General features: G+C 46.4%; 1 protein-coding gene across 1 annotated transcript in view; it reads left to right on the top strand.

Moving 5' to 3' along the window:
* The window catches only part of TNIK (TRAF2 and NCK interacting kinase), a 181,373-nt gene that overhangs the window by 83,578 nt on the left and 78,209 nt on the right, over nt 1-19,586 (top strand). Inside the window, exons 12-14 of the mRNA XM_015412943.1 lie at nt 9,914-10,024; nt 11,059-11,145; nt 14,352-14,549. Of these exons, the coding sequence (XP_015268429.1) occupies nt 9,914-10,024; nt 11,059-11,145; nt 14,352-14,549 (396 nt within the window). The remainder of the gene's footprint in view (nt 1-9,913; nt 10,025-11,058; nt 11,146-14,351; nt 14,550-19,586) is intronic.

The following is a 19,586-nucleotide window of genomic DNA, read 5'->3' as shown; positions in this document are numbered from 1 at the left end:
GGTGCAAGCTCTCCCTCCTCTGCGAGGACAGATCTGCACGTCCCCCCCCCAATAGCTAGCAATCCAGAACAGTCCAGTGGAGCCTGAGTGGTGGGGGTTGCCTTCTGACACACTTCCGGTGATGTCAGGGGGTGTGGCACATGCAAATAAGGTATGCTAATGAGTTATGCTAACGGGCTCCTGCACCTCTTTTTCTACAAAATGACCCCTGGCATGCCAACATTTTCAAGCACATCCCTCACCATCTTGAGTTTCAAAGGATCTGCTAACACCTCCAACTAGGCCTTTGGAGATGTACTTGTGAGTTGAGAGAGAATGAGTTAGGTAAACCCAGGGTCTGACTTGGTATAAGGCGGCTTTATCAGATGCTTCAGAAATCACTATTTCTGCTTTTATTCCACCAGTTGACTGAAAAGATTGTTAAAATGACATGCACAAAAACATAATTTTTTCAATTTTAAAGTACAATCAAAATGGAAAAAATTAAAACTGCGCTCATAGTATCAGGGCAGGAGTGCTCATGCTGCCCCCTTGAAAGTTTTCCAGAATAATTAAGGGCAGGGCTTTTTTTGTAGAAAAAGCCCAGCAGGAACTTATTAGCGTAATAGGCCACACCCAACAGCAGAACCTCCTTAGTATATTAGGCCACACCCCCTGACAGCTCAGCTGACAGCTTATTAGGCCACACCCCCATGCCTTCCCTTGGCTTACCCAGGCAAGCCAGCCCTTGGACAGGCCGGGGGAGGCATTTAAATGTCTCCCCAATCCTTCCAGCCCTCCCCCAGCCCACCTGCCTCCAACTAGCTGGGGGGGGGGCGGTTTGCTCTCCAGGCCTTCTCTCTGTAGCCATGCATGCAGAGGTTTTGGCTGTAGTGGGCATGGCCAACTCTGAAGCCAGCCAGAACTCGGTTCCTGTTGCATTCCTGCCCAAAAATAGCCCTGAAATTTAAGGGTTTGGGGGAGGGGGAGTCTTTGTATGTTTCCTGCTACTTAAAGAAAGCAAGACAAGAAGCTTGACAGGTTTCTGTTGCCAAGGAGTTCCCTCTCTGTGTATGGGGTGTGATCTTCTTCAAACCAGTCACTTGTTGAGGTCACGGAGAGAGAAATTCCCCAGTTGCAGTGGCTGGTTTGAGGAGAGCCTCTCGAGGAATTTCTCCGGATTGCACCCTTATCATCTGTTTGACTAACCAGTTCATCTCTCCAGTTGTTCTAACCTTCCGTGACTTGATTATTCTTGCAGTCCCCAAGGGAGTCTAGCTTAGCAGAATGAATTCTTCAAAATTCTTTTTTTTTTTTTTTAGACGGGTCCAGGAGGCTTACGCCTTCCACTGACTACTCTCATCAATATTTAAGACCTGTCACGATGGACGTGATGGAAAAGAAGCCCCTTTTTGGCGTGTAACAAGAAAGCGAAAGGATTGGAGGTTGGGGGGGGGAGCTTGCCCTGAAGCATCACCTGTGAAGTTGTGTAAATAACCTGATAATGAATTGGCGGCCTGGCCTCGTATGAATAATAGATCCATGTTCTGTGAACATAACTTGGTAGTCCCAGAGCCAAGGGAAATGAGAGCATTTTTTGTAGAGAAACAAAGGAGAAAGGAAGAGGATTGTTATAGAGCGGGAGATAGAGAGCTAGGAAGGCAGCAGTATCTCATATTTGGCTTCCCTTTGTATGAGTTCTGCTTCTGTGACTGGAAAAACAGGAGTTTTCCTCAGTCTTGCAAGAGACACTGAACAATCTCTCCTGGAGCTTTTAAAACTGGCTGTCAGTGGGGTGAAGGTGGACGAGAAATCAATGTGGGGCTCGATTCCTCATGCGCTCCATTACACCTCGTAGCCAAAAAACAAAAGCATGTATGTGATTTCATGAGAACACGCAGACCAAACCAGGAAAGAACAAATTTGCTAATTTCCTCTTCTGTGATTTACTTCTGGATTTTTTTTAAAATTTTAGTATGCTCTGAGTTCAATCTTTTTAATAAAATTTTTTTTGCATGATACAATTTAAATTTTTTTTGTATGCCATCTTGGATGATTTAGATTTATTGAAAGGAAGGATAGTATGGCTCATTTTAAAATAAATAAATAAATATTGTATCAACGTATGTATTATTAATCCAATGGTAGCCAGAATGAAATGTACATTAAACATTCAATCCTTGAGAGGAGACAGATGTCATATAAAAAGAGGCCTCTGGGCAGCATCTGCTCTACGAATCCACCTTCACAGCTGAATTGACAGACAGGCATGCCAGCCAGTCAAATGCCGGGGAAAGCCCCTCAGTCCCTCCCTTTCCCATGTAGTCATTCTCTCCCACTGCTTCTTCCTTAATATTCCAACTGGGTAAAAACAAAAAAAAAACAAAAAAAAGCTGCAGTGGCTCAAGTAGTTAAGACGCTGAACTGCAGGCTGTGGTTCAAGACCCGGGTGCCGCAAGACAGGGTGAGCTCCTGTCTCTAGTTCCAGCTCCTGCCAACCTAGCAGTTTGAAAGCAAGAAATTGCAAGTAGATAAATAGGTACCACTGCGGTGGGAAGGTAACAGCATTCCGTGCGCCTTGGTGTTTATTCATGCCGGCCACATGCCCATGGAAACGTCTTCGGACAGCGCTGGCTCTTCGGCTTTGAAACGGAGATGAGCACCGCAACCCTAGAGTCGGATTCGACTGGCTTTCGAGCGAGGGAACCTTTACCTTTACCATAAAAACAAATGCAGCGCCCTGCAGCTGCCTGCCAATCTGAGGATTCTTTGTTAACTTTCCCCATCCTGAATTTGGAAAACATGGGAGGCAGGAACAAATTGGTGCCGAGGTGCTACCTATGGCTAGGTGTATGCTTGTCTGTGAATTCAGTTGTGAAGCTCTGTCCGTCTTCTCCCACTGCAAGAACCATGAGCATGAAATACAGGGTTAAGCAAAATAAGCATAGGCTGCGGTCACAAGGAGCATTAGGCACGCTAGAGAGACGGAAGATAGGCGGATTTTCCGGGCGTGATCTCACCGCCACATCTGAGAAGCGTAGAGCTCCTGTGGCAAACCCGAGGCTTCCCGCCGAAGATGCGCGGTTAAAAACTAGTACCTCGAAGGCACTAGTTTCCGGTAACCGCGGGGCAAGGGCGGGCGTCTGATCGCGTTTCTGGTGGTAGTTCCGTCGCCCGCCCATGCCCCCTCGTATAAAGGTGTTTTTTTTCCAACTGTCCATGGGATGCGCACGAGCACCCAATTGGGCATGTGCACACTTCGGTGTCCAGAGAAAAAAACACCCGTTTGCCGCGCCGCTTCTTTGCCGCGGTGCAGGATAGTGGTGTGCTCGGCACCTCCCCCCTACCACGGTACCTCCAGGGGACCTCCACGGTATGTCTGCTGGCGCAACCGCGCGTTATTTTGCCACAGGGCAAACAGCCACGCTTCCCCCCCGCATTTTTCTGCCCGTGTGCCCGCGGCCACAGTCATATATACGGCATTTTTAAAACTAAAACAGGCAAGTCAACCAACTTTCTGTAGAGTTTTGTCAATATATGTCTGGTGAGCATACCGCTGTATACCTTTAACTTGTGGATTTCAAGACTTGATCTTCCAGCTGTGGTGACAGTTGTATTTCATATCTATGTCTTTTTCTAGGATTATACTTTTTAAATATACACTAGTTTTTCACTGCAGTCTAGTTTTACATATGCATAGTAATCTTTGGGGTTCTTTCCTGTTGGATGCAAAAGAGGAGCAGCCTGTGGAGACCTCAGAACCGATTCTTCCATAAGTTATAGAGCCTGTGGGTGGAAAAAATTAACATGATTTTGATGAACAGTGAAGCCGCTGTCAGTCTAATGTGACCTGGTACATGGCTTCTGTACCGGTAGGATGGAAGGTGTTGGTTCTGAACTTTCATGCTACATAAGCATATGGCAATTGGCTCTAACATTCTGAAAAAGGCCACACAGTTTATTTATATTTTAAGCTGCAGACGTGCTATTAAGCAGTCGAGGATCGGCTTTATGCACAAAGCCAGTTGATAACGCAGTCAGAACATTTGGCAGCTGAGATGCTTTCAGTTGGGTTTCCAAATATCCTGGGTTTCTAAAGCTTTTTACATCAACCTGTGGCCTGAGCAGATGGTGCAGAGCTAGAATCTAGACTGTTGGCTTTGCTGTGTTTCCTATTGGCTGAGGCTTTATAAATATACTTGCAAAATGTTCGCCATCGTGACATGTGGTTGTGTGAGTTTAGATAAGGGCTTATCCGTTGGAAAGGCCTCGCGAGGTGCACAGAGACCCTGCAGGATCTTGAACTATGATTTTACATCCTGCAGGATCTTGAACTATGATTTCTCCCCCCTCGGGGTCAGAGTGGAAGTCAACTTTTGCACTCACTGCAGCAGTGTTCTCAAGAACAATGCTCTCTTCCCCTATAGAAGTGAGTCCCAGCAAATAAAGGGTGGTATTCATAGATGCCACTGGGGCAGAAGGTCAGCTTATTTCTTGTCTCTGGTGATCCAACATATGTGAATCCAGTCCTCTTTCATCTGCCCCCTTCATCCAAATAGCCACATACTGGGTTCTGTTAGTTGATCACACCGGAGTGCTATGTTGTGTTGTGAACTGCCTGAAGCTACTAGAAACTGATATTAAATAGGAAAGGAGAGCCGGTGGGCTTGGGGAGAGACTGTGGCTCAGTGGTAGATCACCTGCTTTTCGCACTGAAGGTCCCAGGTTCAATCCCTAGTATCTCTACTTAGCAGGCATTGGGAAGAGCCTTTCTGTCCCTGAGACTTCAGTGAGCCACTGCCAATCAGAGTACACTAGATGGACCAGTGATCTGACTTGATGTACTCTCATAAGTCAGTGCAACTTTAGAATATATACAGATATGGAAGATGACATCCATAAGGGAGTTTTCATTGGAAGGGTTATTAGAAGTGAAACTGAAGGAGGAAAAATGGCTAGATAGGAGGATAGACTAAAGGGAAAAGAGGATTGTAGTTGAAAGCTCGTTCCAGTTCAGGGTAAACACATCTCACTTAATAGCATGCACCTTCTGGAATGGAAAATGTTGCATGCACAGGCAGCAGTAACTGGCATTTTGAACACAGAAATTCAATAATGAAAAATTCAGAAGCCCTGATATTTCCCCCCTCCAGTGTTCTTGCACTACTGTCCTCTAGGGGGCAGAGTAATTATGTTGTCTCCAAAGTCAGTTTCTTAGGTGTAAAAAGATAACAATCCCCAATCATGACAGCATCGCGAAAACTGGAGCAGCAGAGTGCTGTACTCCTGGGTGGTATCTTCGATTGGTACGTACAGTGTGGGGCTTAATTCATCCGTTAGCCTCCGAGTCCTGCTGTGGCCCAAAATCACATCCCGCCGTGGCTGGGCTCCATAGAGATCTGGTAACGTGAAACAGTCACGAAAGCCACTCTGATTGCCAGGACAGCGAGACAGTTGCGATGCAGAGGGAAACCAAGTAATCTAGGCAACTGATGTGGTTGGTGCTTTCCTGTATTACTAGTATGTTATGAAGTCAGGGGTCATTTTGTAGAAAAAGAGGTGCAGGAGCTCATTAGCATAACTTATTTGCATATGCCACACCCCCTGACATCACCGGAAGAGTGTCAGAAGGCAACACCCACCGCTCAGGCTCCACTGGGCTGCTTTGGATTGCTAGCTATGGGGGGGGGACGCGTAGATCTGCCCTCACAGAGGAGGGAGAGCTTGTACCTGAATAAAACTTGGCCTTAAAGGTGCCACTGGACTGTTTTGGGTTGCTAGCTGGGGGGAGGGAACACACAGATCTGTGCAGAAAGGAAGGAAGGAGAGAAAGAAAGAGAAGGAAAGAAGGAGGGAGAGAAGGAAAGAAGGAGGGCTGCTTCTTGCTCCTCGTGGCCCAGGGCTGCTGGGAGCAGGGGGCAGGGCTTGTTGCATGTGCCCGCCCCTGGGCTCTTAACTGCCGGAGCTCCACTCCTGTGCGCTCCTGCAGGAAATGACCCCTGTACAGTTATAGGGAAGAAGCTGTTCGGCAGCAGTTGTGCCGCATCAGTAGCACCTCAAACAAACTGTGCATCAGCTTACAGGTGGCATTGTTGCTCTGTGCAGTGGATTGGGTTGGGGGATCGAATATCCTTCCTGTTTTGCATACTTTAAAACAAAGACCAGAACCGGATGAGCACTCCAGCACTGGCTTTGCGCAGAGTGGGGAGTGCTTAATTCTGGGGGAGAAATGGTTCACAAAGTAGAGGGGTAGCATGGAGGGAAGGGGAAGCTATGAGTGGATCCACTTTGCAAGGTTGCAGTTTTTTTTAAAAAAAGGTGTAACTGAGGAATCCAGCACTGGAGTTGCCTTCTAGTGCTGGGCGATAGCTTCACAACAGAAGGGACAGCCCTGAGAGAGGAGGCAAGGGGCGAAACTTCAGTCATGGCAATGTGCTAAGAAAAGATGCTTCAGGAAAGACCCTTACGGCCAAACTAGGTGTGTGGGTTTTTAAAGAGTTCCCCGCAGCAATACAACAGACTGCCACTGTGGGAGGAAGAGGGGTTCCTGCCTTCCTTCCCCCAAGCTGGAGTTATTTCCCTATTTTTGCTACTCTGCCTGCACAGAATACTCCCAAGTGGAGAGCAAAAATGAGGGGGGGGCATTTTGGCCCTGGAAAATGGCTGGGGGAGAGAAGGCAGAGCAGGGGTCGTTTCGTAGAAAAAGAGCTAGGGGAATCCATCAGCATAACTTATTAGCATATGCCACACCCCCTGACATCACCGGAAGTGTGTCATAAGGCCACACCCCCTGCCATCACCGGAATTGTGTCATAAGGCCACACCCCCTGCCATCACCAGAAGTGTGTCATAAGGCCACACCCACCACTCAGTTAGTCTTAAAGGTTAAAGGTGCTATTTGTTAGTCTTAAAGGTGCTATTTGAACTCTTGGACTATTTTGCAGCAACAGACTAACACAGCTACCTCGGGGAAGCTCCTGGATGGGGCTGGGAGTCCTTGTGGAGGCCACGTGGAGTGGCCTCGGCCAGGCAGAGGGGGAGGACGCCAACTTACCCTCCTGCTTCTTCCTCCTTCTGCAACAGAATGAGGCTGGAAGCAGGGGGCGGCCGGAAGAAGGGGGCAGGGCTTCGTCGTGTGCCCCGCCCCCTGCACCTCACCCGGGGAAACTGCGATCCCCCGCGAACCCCCCCGAATCGACCTCTGAGGCAGAGGCGTTTCCTCCCCCTGCAGCAGTGTTCCAAGATGAAATAGGGCTCTCTTTTATTTTTTAACAGCCATTACCTGCAGCTGCTGAGTGGCTGTGAGGAATGCAGACCCAGCTCTTCAAAAACCCAAACGTGTAGCTTGGCTCTTGGGAAGTCAGCTCTTCAAAGAGGGGGAGGGGCCTTGCACTGGCAAACCAGTAAAATGCTAACATTTTAGGGACGAAAAGAAGTTCAGAATGTGGTCCGAGAATATTTTAAGCGAAAAGAGCAAAGAACAAAAGCTAGCCAGACAGCTGTTTTGGTTTCGGTGGCGGCCGGACTGCTTAATGCCGCTGCTAATGAAGGATTTTACACATCTTCATTTCTCTTTCAAGACACATAGGCCCAATTGTAGCCACATCTCATCCATGGCTGCAATCAATACTGTGTATGCCTTGTGCAGAGGACCCGCGTGGCATGTAATTATGAGCCTGTATTGATTTCCCCGCAAAGAAGTTGCTAACGGACCAAAAGCAGCTTGACTTTCAAATGACTGGACTAACAGCCTTTTCTTTCCCTGAGAAAATTAACATGGCTCAGTGAAAGCTCTGGACTTCAAAGCACATTGTTTACAAGCACAGAAGGATCCTCCCCCTGTTACCAAATCTTGGCCACTTGAGAGATGCTGTCAGTGCTTCTTAATGTATCCTATTCTAACTGCCTTGGAAAAGACTGGGGACCCAATCCATAAGGCTCCGCAGGGCTATTTTTGGGCAGGAACGCACAGGAACGGAGTTCCGGCTGGCTCCTGAGTTGGCCACGCCCAGCAGGAACTCATTAGCATAATAGGCCACACCCATCAGCAGAAACTCATTAGGATTGGCTACATTAGGGGTGTGTGGCCTAACATGCAAAGGAGTTCCTGCTACAAAAAAGCCCTGGGTTTTGACAACAAACAAGGTAAACAGAATAACAAGCAAAAGGTGGGTGTGGCTGGATAACCACACTTCTGGTAACATGGGGGTGCGGCCTAATGTGCTAATAAGCTGTGCTGTCGGGGTGTGGCCTAATATGCTAATGAGTTTCTGCTGTTGGGTGTGGCCTATTATGCTAATGAGTTCCTGCTGGGCTTTTTCTACAAAAAGAGCCCTGCTTCACAGTAAGCTGTATCGGCCCCACAGGGCTTTGGAGTTCCTTCCTTTGCGTTGCCCCAGCAAGGTTCACCCCTCTGTTTGCGGTGGGGAGTTCAAAGGCAGCCTCTGATCAAATGCAAATTGTTCCTAGTAAGAAAACGGGGGAAGAAGGAAAACCCAAGTCAACCATTGTGGTTGTAGTGTTGAACTAGGATCTGGGAAACCCAGGTTCAAATCCCCGTTCTGCCATGGAAGCTTGCTGGGGGACCTTGGGTCAGTCACACACTCTCAGACTATCCCTCTCACAGGATGTTTGTTGTGGGGACAAAATAGAGGAAGGGCAAATGTTTAATTCATTCTGGGACTTTCTTGCAAAGGTTTCCTCTTGGGATAAGCAAAAAGGCAGCCCAGATTATTTGAATTCATCAGACGTCTTCTCCAACTCTACAACAACCGGACGCCCTGGCCGCACTGTTGTATGAGATTATGTTAATTGTTTGTTAACTTTGGAGGGGTTTGTCCCTCAGAATGCTGAGCTTTGGGGCTTATTTTGATTATAAATTTGTAGGTGTCCTTTAGAATTAGGTGGAAACAGTCTGTTTATTTAGGACATTTCTGTGCCACCTCTTCACAGTCCTGCTCAAGGCAGCTTACAATTAAATCCACATCCCAATATTAAAAACAAGCCACTGGACATAGTTGTCTCCCTTGAAGCCAGGTGTTTTGTTGTGTGTGTTGAAATGCCCCTAAGGAGGGAGGGGCTGGGGCTTGGTGGTAGAGCATTTTCTTGGAATTTAGCTGGTTCCAAGTTCAATCACCAGCATCTCCAGTTAAAAGAATCTGGTAGCTAATAGTAGGGCACGTGAGAGACCTCCACCTGAGAACCTGAAGAGCGACTGACGGTTAGAGTGGACAATACTGACTTTGATAGACCGATGGTCTGACGCCTACATATAGCAACTTCGTATGTTTATGTGAACTGATATTCTGCAGGAGAGTTGGGGAGTGATGCCCAATCTAGTGGCCCTTTCATGGTGGTGGAAAATGTCATCAAGTTGCAGATGACTTATGGTGACCCCATAGAGTTTTCAAGGCAAGCGATGAACAGAGGAGGTTTCCCATTGCCTGCCTCTGCATATCAACCCTTAACTTCCTTGGTGGTCTCCCATCCAAGTACTAGCCAGGGCCAGCCCTGCATAACTCTGAGATATGATGAGTTCAAGTTAGCCTGGATCATCCAGGTCATGGTGGTCCTTTCATAATACTTCCTGTTTTGCTCCATGGTTCATGATGTGCAAGAAGTCCTTATAGATCTTCTTCCTCCCCCTCAGTGTAATCAGCCATTGATGTGACTTTTGATCCCTTCTACTCCCTCTGATGGAACACAAGAACACTGGTTAACAATAGGATCCCTGTTTTCTTGTATTGTACTGTTTTGTTGGGAGAGGTTCCTCCATGTGGCATTATTCAAAGACAGGCCATATAACTTTGGGGGCTTCTTCCTGCACTACAGTGCTGATCTCATGCATTTGGAGGCCCAATTTTATCTGTGTCTGCAAATATCACAGGAGTTTACCAAGGTTTTCTTTGCTTACTTTTGGCGTTTGCTTTCACAGCAGCAAAGGAGAGAAAAGGAGTTAAGGAAGCAGCAAGAGAGAGAGCAGCGCCGGCATTATGAGGAACAGATGCGCCGAGAAGAGGAGAGGAGGCGTGCAGAGCATGAGCAGGTAACCCAAACCAGCTCCTGGTGGAATCTGCTTTTTGTGTTGTTTTTCAAGGTCAAAACTACATTGTGTAAACAGCAGGGAGCTGGAGGCTACCATGGCTCTCCTCCAAATTGGGGGAAGTGTTCAGATTTTGCGTGAAAAAAACGCAGTTATATTATGAGAATCAGCATCATTTTCACACACACACCGGGTTCATGATTAATTCTGCTTTTGATCATCATAGGATGGAAGGCGGTAGGATAAAGTTGGATGCAGGCAGCTGAAACTGCTGGCCCCCTGAAGTCTATTCAACCCCCATTCTTGCTCCAGACCTTATATTGGGCATTACATTCAGCTCCCATCTCCATTCTTGGAGCCAGTAGGGTGTGTTTTTTAATTTTTATTATTTTCATGAACAGCAAATCAAAGTAGAATATTCATTGGCTGGATTGATGCAAAAATAAGCTATTTCCCCTGTGGAAGAATTGTGTGTTTGAAACATGTGGAGTATCAATTTGGAATTAAATTAGGTTGTCACCCTTGTTTGTTTCCTCTGTCTTTTTGGCATGTGATGTGACCCCCCTCCCCCTGCCTGCAGAATTTGGGTAACTGTGGCACAAAAAATAGCTGTTTTTTTTTTAAAGGACACAATGCACATAGCTCTGAATATAACCACTAGTTTTATCCTGCAGGTCTGTTTTGCAAATGGCAGCACTTTCCTCTGGTACAAGAGTCTTCCTCTGAATGCAGGAGGCTGTTGAGCCATCTGCATCAGGCGAAGTCCCTTTCACTGGAGGAGAGTACTACTGCTCATGGAATTTATCCATGGGCAGGATCCATCACCTTGTCCTTTACTTTGAGGTATTCTTTCCATAGTTCTTCCAAAATTAAATACCACCAAAAAGATTACCTGGTATTTACATTACATCCACTTGTAATGAATCAGGTCCTCTTAGCCTTTCTGCCGTTCCTTCCTCTCATGCAATCACTCCTTTCTCTTTGGAATTACGGTTCTTTTTTCTCTCTCTCGTTTTTCCTGCTGCCTGCATCTCCAGGAATACATCAGGCGACAGTTAGAGGAAGAACAGAGGCAGTTAGAGATCCTGCAGCAGCAATTACTGCAGGAGCAAGCTCTACTTCTGGTAATGGGGAGGCAGGGTTCTTGTGTTGCATCCTTCACCCAGCCCTTTTCTGTGTATTGTGTGACTGCTTGCATCTACTTGTGCCTTATAAGGTTACCACCTGTTAATCTGGTCCCATCTGGAGAAGGACAAAAAAACTATTTAAAGAAAAAAAGAAACTGTTCCCCAGCAAGGAGAAGTACAACCAGAATCATCACCCCCTTTGGGGGAGACTGTTCCCACTATACATTTCCAAATATGCATATGTTGATTTGCTCCAAAATTGGCATCTTTGACATATATTTGCATTTCTAAGCATACTCAAGGGTTCGGGGACGTTCACCAGGAGGAAGGTAACCAGGTGGCCCAAGGGCTGGCTCTTGTCTGTCCAGCAATTTGATCTGGCCCCTGCTGACCCTACCAAATTTGAATCTGGATGGAGCTAAAAGGTTTTGCCTACCCTGTCTCTTGCAAGTGGAAGGAAATCGTTTTCGGTAGATGAGAGAAATTCTAAATGCTAACGTTGTGTCTCTCTTTGGGTTTTTGTCTGTAATGCCTCCAGCATATACTCAGAAGGCCATTAGTGCTAGGCGATAGGTGGATCTGCCAAGGTCATTTCAGAATAAATTGGATGGCCTTTGTTGTTTCTTGCTCTTGGATGTGTTCAGGATCAAATTGAAAACCCCAGTGAATTTTGAGAACATTTTGTGTGGTATATTTTCCTGCTTATAGCTGCAGCAATGAATTTATGAAAGTTAAAACAGTTCTCCTCTTTTGAAAAGCAAAGCATGCCTAGAATACAGGCCTCTTTATAACAGTAGTTTCTTGGGATGTACCATCCATGGATGGAGCCAAAAGTCTTCTTAAATCACCTGTGGTCTGAAACATAGGGTGAGAGGTGCTACTGGCAGTGCTCTTAGTACCTTTGGCCCATCAATAGGGAGGCATGTGTCCCCTGATCCAGTCAAATCCTATGAAGAGGATTTGCCTATGGCAAAATGGAGGCTACCTGCGAGTGTGTGCTTTTAAAACAAAACAAAATCCAAAAATCTATAACAAAATAGTTGTGGCTTGAAAAATTCTGAAGTGGTAACCATAAAAGACACACGTGTGTGTGTGTGTGTGTGTGGAGTCTCCTGCTGAGGAGCTGTTCTGTCTCCTCTCTTTCATTCAACTCCTCACCAAAGAAGTGTTCGGTTGTCCACCATGCTTTGTTATACGATGTTAGCTCCTTCGTTGGCTACAAACATAACCAGGCTCTGAATGGTTTTATTGCTTTAAAAAAAAAATCAGTGATGGGACCCTTATTGATCAATCATCCTTTGGCGTGTATGCATTTGTTCTCCTGCTTTATGAAAGGGACTGGTGGCTTCTTAGGCCTGCTGTGTTTATTGCAGAGCAATTAATTGAAAGCCACTGGCAGCATGTGCCCAAATACAATTTAGCTAAAATGTACTTGCTCTCTGTAAGCTCGGCTTGGTTTTATGGAGTTTGGTGGCATATTTCATTTGCAGACCGCTTAGCTTTTCCGTTTCTGACAGGAACGTTTTGCGTTGCCTTTTCATGCTGTTTGCATTTTTGACATCTTTCATTGGTGAACATTTTGCATATATTCCCTTTTTGCCTCTCTCTTTCTCTCCAGGCTGAAATTATGTATCCATCACTATTTTGGATGTGAATTGACTTTCTTTCTTTCTTTTTATTAAAGGAGGCTGTATAATCAGTGCTGCTGCTGATACATTCCTGAGGGCAAACAGATGCCTTCTGTCTCTTTTCCCTGTTAGTGAGGACATAGAAACCCTGGGAAGTTACCTTTGCAAGGGTTTTTTTTTTACCCACCATGCTGCTGTCTGTGGTTTTCCTCTCATCAGCCATTGAGAAAAGCTGCACCTTCTATAAAGGATAAAGTTACTGCCAACAAGTGTTATAACTCTGGAGGGTCAGAACTTCCAGGCCTAAAAAATGACAAATTGGGCACTAAAGAGGGAAAAAAGATCACCTTAAAATAAGCTGTCTAAAAGGAGAGAGACTTGGGTCCATTGGGGAGGAGCTGTGGCTCAGTGGAAGACTGCATGCAGAAAGTCCCAGGTTCAGTCCCCGGCATCTCCAGTTAAAAGGACCAGGCAGTAGGTGATGCGAAAGAGCTCCACCTAAGACCATAGAGAGCCTCAGTCTGAGTAGACAGCACCAAAGGTCTGATTCAGCATAAGGCAACTTCATGTGTGTTGTTCATGTGAGTGTTTTCATAGATGAGATTTCTACCCGTGGAGCGCAACTTTCTCACCTCCCCGCTCCCACTGCAACCCAAAATGCCCCCCAATGCTGCTTATTGAAGATAGGGGCCCACCAGGAATAGCATTTGGGGTGGCATTTTGAGCTGCAGAGGAGGGGTGAAGCAAGAAAGTGATCTTCCACAGGCAGGGAATCCTTTGCTGGATCCAAGGCATTAGCTCTTAGCTCTCTGTGTGCCCAAGTTATGGCATGAGGGTGATGTTTTCAAAATGCGTTGAGAGACAGAGAGACTAAAATTCCTTAATGTAGAGGTCCCATTTAGACTGGAAATGTAAACTGATTTCTGTATTGGGCTGACTGTCACAGCCTCCTTCTGGCTTTTGTGTCAGTGGTTTTTTGAAAAGGGATTGAGTAGAGACGGAGCTTGTGAAGGATCAGCGCCAGGTGAACAACTAATATCATAGAGTCGGAATGGGCCAGAGGCCCATCAAGTCCAGTCTTTTACCCAAATGAAATTGGAAGCTGGAGCATCCCTGACAGGTGGCTATCCAGCCTCTCTGCTTGAAGACCACCAGCAAGGGAGCGCCCCTCCCCATGGTGATTAGCCGCCCCATCGGGCATTAGCGAAGCAGGTAGTTGTGCCTTATAAAGCACACAAGCATAGGACGAAGAAAGCCAAATGTAGTTAGCCTTCACAAATCATCATCATCGAAGCAACATCATGGGTAAAGACAGTGGGTTGGATCCAACCAGCTTTTCAGCTAGTGACAAAGGAAGGAGGGGGGTTTCATCTTTAACCATCAAAAATAGCTGTGCCGGAGATGATGGGATTTGCATGATCATGTATGATACGAACTGTAGTAAGGAGAGGAATTGGGCAGGACTGAGCGAAAAATCTGGTTGGATCCAACCCAATATATGTTGAACTGTATCATCTGCGACTTTGTACCATCCTGTTCCTTGCTAATATCTGTTCGGCGCCTCTGTTTTGGTAGGAGTATAAGCGCAAGCAGTTAGAGGAGCAGCGGCAGGCCGAGAGGCTTCAGCGGCAGCTGCAACAGGAGCGGGACTACCTGGTCTCCCTGCAGCAGCAACAGCAGCAGCGCCAAGACCAGAGACCAGCAGAGAAGAAACCTCTTTATCATTACAAGGAGGGGATGAATGCCAGCGAGAAGCCAGCGTGGGCAAAGGAGGTAGGAGCAATGATTTCTGCATGTCAGAGCCTAAAAGATGGGAAGGAGAGAAATATCAGCAGTGCTAAAAGAAACCCTGTTCTTCACTTCCTGGCAATTACTCAGCACTCCTTCAGTTTTTCATTTCTGTTAAGGGACGTCATCATATGGCCCAGGTCCCAGTTGTCTACGTGGCATTATGTCATCGTCATGTGATCTCTGGTTGAATGGAAATAGCAGCTAGGGGAAATGTAGGAAGACAAAGAAGCAGAGGAAGAAGCAGCAGCAGTAATAGTAGTAGTAAATAAAACAAAATCATCCAGTTGAAAATGTCACAACCCAAAGTTGACCAAAGGTCTCACTGGATATTTCATTTTTTCTGTTTTTGAAAGCCCAAGATATGACCTGATACCAGCTCCACCTAGTACTGTTTTGTCTGTATGAGAGTGTTTGGCAGGATGCTTACAAGAACATGGCCTGAAATACTTATTCGTTTTATTTTTATTTGATTTATAGACCGCCCTCCCCCCGCGTGGGGCTCAGGGTGGTTAACAACAATTTATAAATACTTTCCTATCGATACAATAGATATATATATATTCAAGGTGAAAATTTAAAACAATAGAACTGTAATAATATGTTTCTTCCTTTCCTTATCCCCCCCCCCCCTGTTTGGCCTCCAGTCTGATGAAGAGATCTGGAGAACATGAAAGCTTGCACAATATTTTGTGTTGTTTTGATGGTTCTTGATAAAAAAGATATTTGCTTTTGGTTTTAGCTTTTGATTTTGGAAGAGAGGAAAGGTTTCTGGTGCCTAGTTTCAACGTGACCACAGCTGAAATGGCAATTAAAGAAAACAATAAAAAACAAGACAAACTCTACTCAAGCTAAATATTCCCTGTTCATGATAGCAGCAGATGAGCAAAGCTTGTGCACATCACCCCAATGGTTGCCCTATCCTGGCATGATTGGTGATACATAGATGCTGCAGAAAAGAAAATGGGCAGTAGAATTTATTTGAGAGACTGTGTGTCTGATGGGAGTTCAGTGTGCCTGTTCAATATAACTGCCCTTAAGTGCCCACAATTTTATGTTGGCTAGACTCTTGTCTGTTCTCCGGTTGTGGCTTTGGAGCACTTCTTTTGGTTTTTTGCCATCACATTGCAGCTGATTTATGGTGTCCCGTAGCATTTTCAAGGCTAGAGGCATTCAGAGGTGGTTTGCCATTGCCTGCCTCTGCGTAGTGCCCCTGGTATTCCTTGGTGGTCTCTCATCCAAATGCTAATCAGGGCCGATACTGGTTAGCTTCTGAGATCTGGACGAGATCGAGCTAGCCTGGGCTATCCAGGTCAGGGCTTTGGAGCGCTACAATATACTGAGTATCCTGTGTTAAAGACATTTTGAGTTGAGTACAGTAAAGATATTTACTGTAAGATATTTACAGTTCTGCTCTGCTCCCCAAGCTCCTGATGTAAAGCACAACTCATGAGCCCGGATCATTGGCTTTCAAGCTTTTTACAGTCAGGGAACCCTTTTCATATCAATTCATGTGCTGAGAAACTTCTGTACAACTGCTGAACACTTTGGCATGTTACAAAAGAACCTGGGATGTGTTTTAGGGCACATTTGGGGTGTTGGCCAGACCAGTTGAGCCTCAGTGCAGTTTTCTGTGAATTGAGCTCACAAAAATACACCTGTTACATCCCTGTGACTTTGCACTGCAGGGGAAGATTGGTAATGGTACGTTTTCTTCTAGTGAAATGTGCCGGTCCTACACATTGAGGAACCCAGGTTTCTCCAGAACATAAGTTTGAAAACTGCTGCTGATCTGACTTGCCTAGGATGCTGTCGTCCAGTTTAGTGTGATGTGCTTGTAGCGCCGAAAGTTTTTATTCATTGCCCGATTGGTCACAGTTCTCTATGAAAGTCTTTCATGGCGCATTGCACTTTTACTGGCTGGATCATCTTCTCGTTTGACCCCCGTTGCATGTAATTGGCTTGATGGTCTGTTTGTTTTTCAGCGTGGTAAAGGCAGGAAGCAGGGGCAGGGGAGGGAATACGAATGCATAGAACAAATCCCTGAGCACCAGTCCCCGTTAGCTTTTTTGTGGCTTGATTGTAACTGAAGAATCTCACTGGCAGGGCGAGGTCAGGAGCAGCCTTCTCTCATCTCTGCTGCAAATTAGTAGAGCAGCGCCAGCTCCTGAATTTAAAAAAACTGGCATGTCCACACAATGCAGTCGCCCTGAAAGGAGGGATGCACATTGAAAAGGAAGACCGATATCCAAAGTGACACTGGGGCACGGTAATTGCCACCACTTTAAAAAAAGGTTCTTGTGTATTACAGATGTATCACTTCCTCAGGTGACCTTTACATAGAGCAGTTCAAGCTGTGCGATAGCAGTACAGGATTTGGCTACCTGAAGGAAATCTCATCTTTCATTCCCCCCCCCTCCACACACACCTCTCAAAAGCAAATTTCTAAGCGCTTGGGAATCCAGAGGTTCATATCAGATACTAATTTATACTATTTATTTATTTAACAGCTTTATTATAAGGGTCGACAGATCTTTCAGTAACGCATTCATTAAAACAAAATGTAGAGATTGTACATGTCTGATTAACAGACTTCTTTCAGCATCCAGGAGCTCTGGGTCTCAATGGCTACATTACAAGAGAGAGCCACCTTTTCAGTGAACAGCCTGATGCCATAGCCAAGAGTGGAGCAATTACATCATCTTTAACTCCTTCCTAGTACTTACAAAACATGGGATTCTGTCTTCAGAACAGCCAGAAGAACAGACTTCTTCACACTGTTTAGCTGGGCATTCCTACGCTACTTTCTTCCCCCCAAAGTGGCGTGTTTTAACTTTCTAAAATACAGAACAACCAATTTTTTAAATGATAGTTTAAATAAATGAAAACGCATCCTAGGCGGGTGATGATTCCCTAAGCTAGCTAATGCAAACAACAGGCTAATATCCAAAGGCCAAGACCCCTTTGGCCCTCGCCCTTTGGCTGGCACCCAAGCGTTTGTGCCGCTATCTGTGCCCAAGCTAAGTACCCACAAGCAGAGAAGAAAACAGTCTCTGCCTAGATGGTATTCAACAACTGCTAGCGATATCTTCCCTGCTTCCTCCCATGGTGGAAATGTCTCTGGCCATGCCCATCCTTGCAGATGAAGGAGAGAATTCGTTCTCACAAGAGGACCACCAGCTTAGATGCCTTGGAAAGGAAGGGTGTGTGTGTTAGAGGCTAACTCTCTCAATGGCCGATAGCCCAGGCAACTCAATTGAGCCTCCATGTTAAGAAGTAGTATGCTTTCGAATACTGATTGCTGCCAGACCAATAGCAGGGGATAGTTATGAAGAAGAAGAAGAAGAAGAAGAAGAAGAAGAAGAAGAAGAAGAAGAAGAAGAAGAAGAAGAAGAGGAGGAGGAGGAGGAGGAGGAGATTGGATTTATACCCCGCCCTTCACTACCCAAGGGAGTCTCAGAGCGGCTTACAAACTCCTTTCCCTCCCCCTCCCCACAACAGACTTCCTGTGAGGTAGGTGGGGCTGAGAGAGCTCTGACAGAAACTGCTCTTTTTCAAGAACAGCTCTGACAGAACTACAGCTTGCCCAAGGTCACCCAGCAGGTACAAGTGGAGGAGTGGGGAATCAAACCCGGTTCTCCCAGATTAGAGTCCGCGCACTTAACTACTACACCAAACTGGCTCTCTTAACTTCATGACCTACCTTACAGGCTTTCCAAAGATGTATTTCTTGATGCTATTGGAAGAAAAGGTGTTGGACTAGATCAGTGCTTCCCAGCCATTTGGGGCCTGTGGGCAACTTTGGAACTCTGACACAGCGTGTGCTGGGCACAGTTGCAAAAAGGGTGCTGCAGCAGGTGGAGCCACACACACACACCCAGAGAAAGTCCAAGCGCAAGGAGGAATCATTTGAACAATACACTTGGAAACCGGAGCGAGAGATGGCTTAGAACCAACACTGTTGTGGCCGTGGCCACCAGAGCCGTTTTATTTCAGTCTGCACAGCCAGTCAGATCTTCAGGGGTCAGTCAGAAGCTGTGCGGAACAAGAGCCCCCCTCCCGGTCCCACCCAATTTCTGGAAACACTTGGCGGGCACCAGGAAGGGGTCCGCAGGCACCAAGGTGCCCAGACACCACATTGGGGACCCCTGGAGTACAGATGGTCTCTTGGCCTCATGCAGCCGTGCCACTTTTATGTTCTCCGCATGGCCTTGTGAAAGATAGACGCTTGCCAGCATATGCTGTGCGACCTTCCCATCATCATTAAGTTAGAGCAGCCGGCTTCTCTGCATCTGTGGACTGGGAGCAGAGATTTCAGAGCCAGCTTGACTCGTTCTCCTTTTCTCGGTATCCGCTAAGGATGGTGGAGGTTTACCAGTTATATACTGTTTATGTGATTAACAAAAATGCACGTTTTAATAGTTTGATTTCTGTAATCCTACTTCCCCAGGTACAGCTGAGATCTCTTAATAACCCGCCTGTTATTCCAGCTAAGCAGAACCACATCCCCAAACAACTGAAGCCCTTCTGTGCTGGCCAAGGCCCAGTTCCACAATCCAACTCTAAGCCTGTTTCTAATATGCCCGTGCTGCATGACAGACAAAACCCACAAGGGCTAGACCCTCTCAGGAAGGAGCTGTCGGCCTCTGCTAAGGCGGCACAACTGTTGCCTGTCATTACGATCTCCGTGCCGCGAGAAGAGCAGAAGAGGCGACCAAATTTGGCAGTCTCTGGCACCCGGCTCGCCGATTTCCAAGAGCAACGCAGAAGGGATGACGACATACTATATCTCAAAGGGTCTCGGTCTCAAGGGTGCAGTCCTGAAAGGCCGTCAAAGCTAGAGGCCAAGAGCTTTTCTTCTCCTCATATTCCTGCAGGAAAGCCACCCTTGCCTCCTCCTCCTCCTCCTAAATTCAGAATGAACTTCCAAGAACACAGTGGACAAAAGGGAAGGAAGGTGTGCCCAAATGTCCTTGCTCCTTCAAGAAGCACTCCATCCTTAGCAATGCACGATAACCTAGA

Source organism: Gekko japonicus, unplaced genomic scaffold (assembly GCF_001447785.1).
Source record: "Gekko japonicus isolate JY-2015 unplaced genomic scaffold, Gekko_japonicus_V1.1 scaffold1832, whole genome shotgun sequence".
NCBI classification, from domain to species: Eukaryota; Metazoa; Chordata; class Lepidosauria; order Squamata; family Gekkonidae; genus Gekko; species Gekko japonicus.
This window is presented reverse-complemented; position numbering and strand designations above follow the sequence as displayed.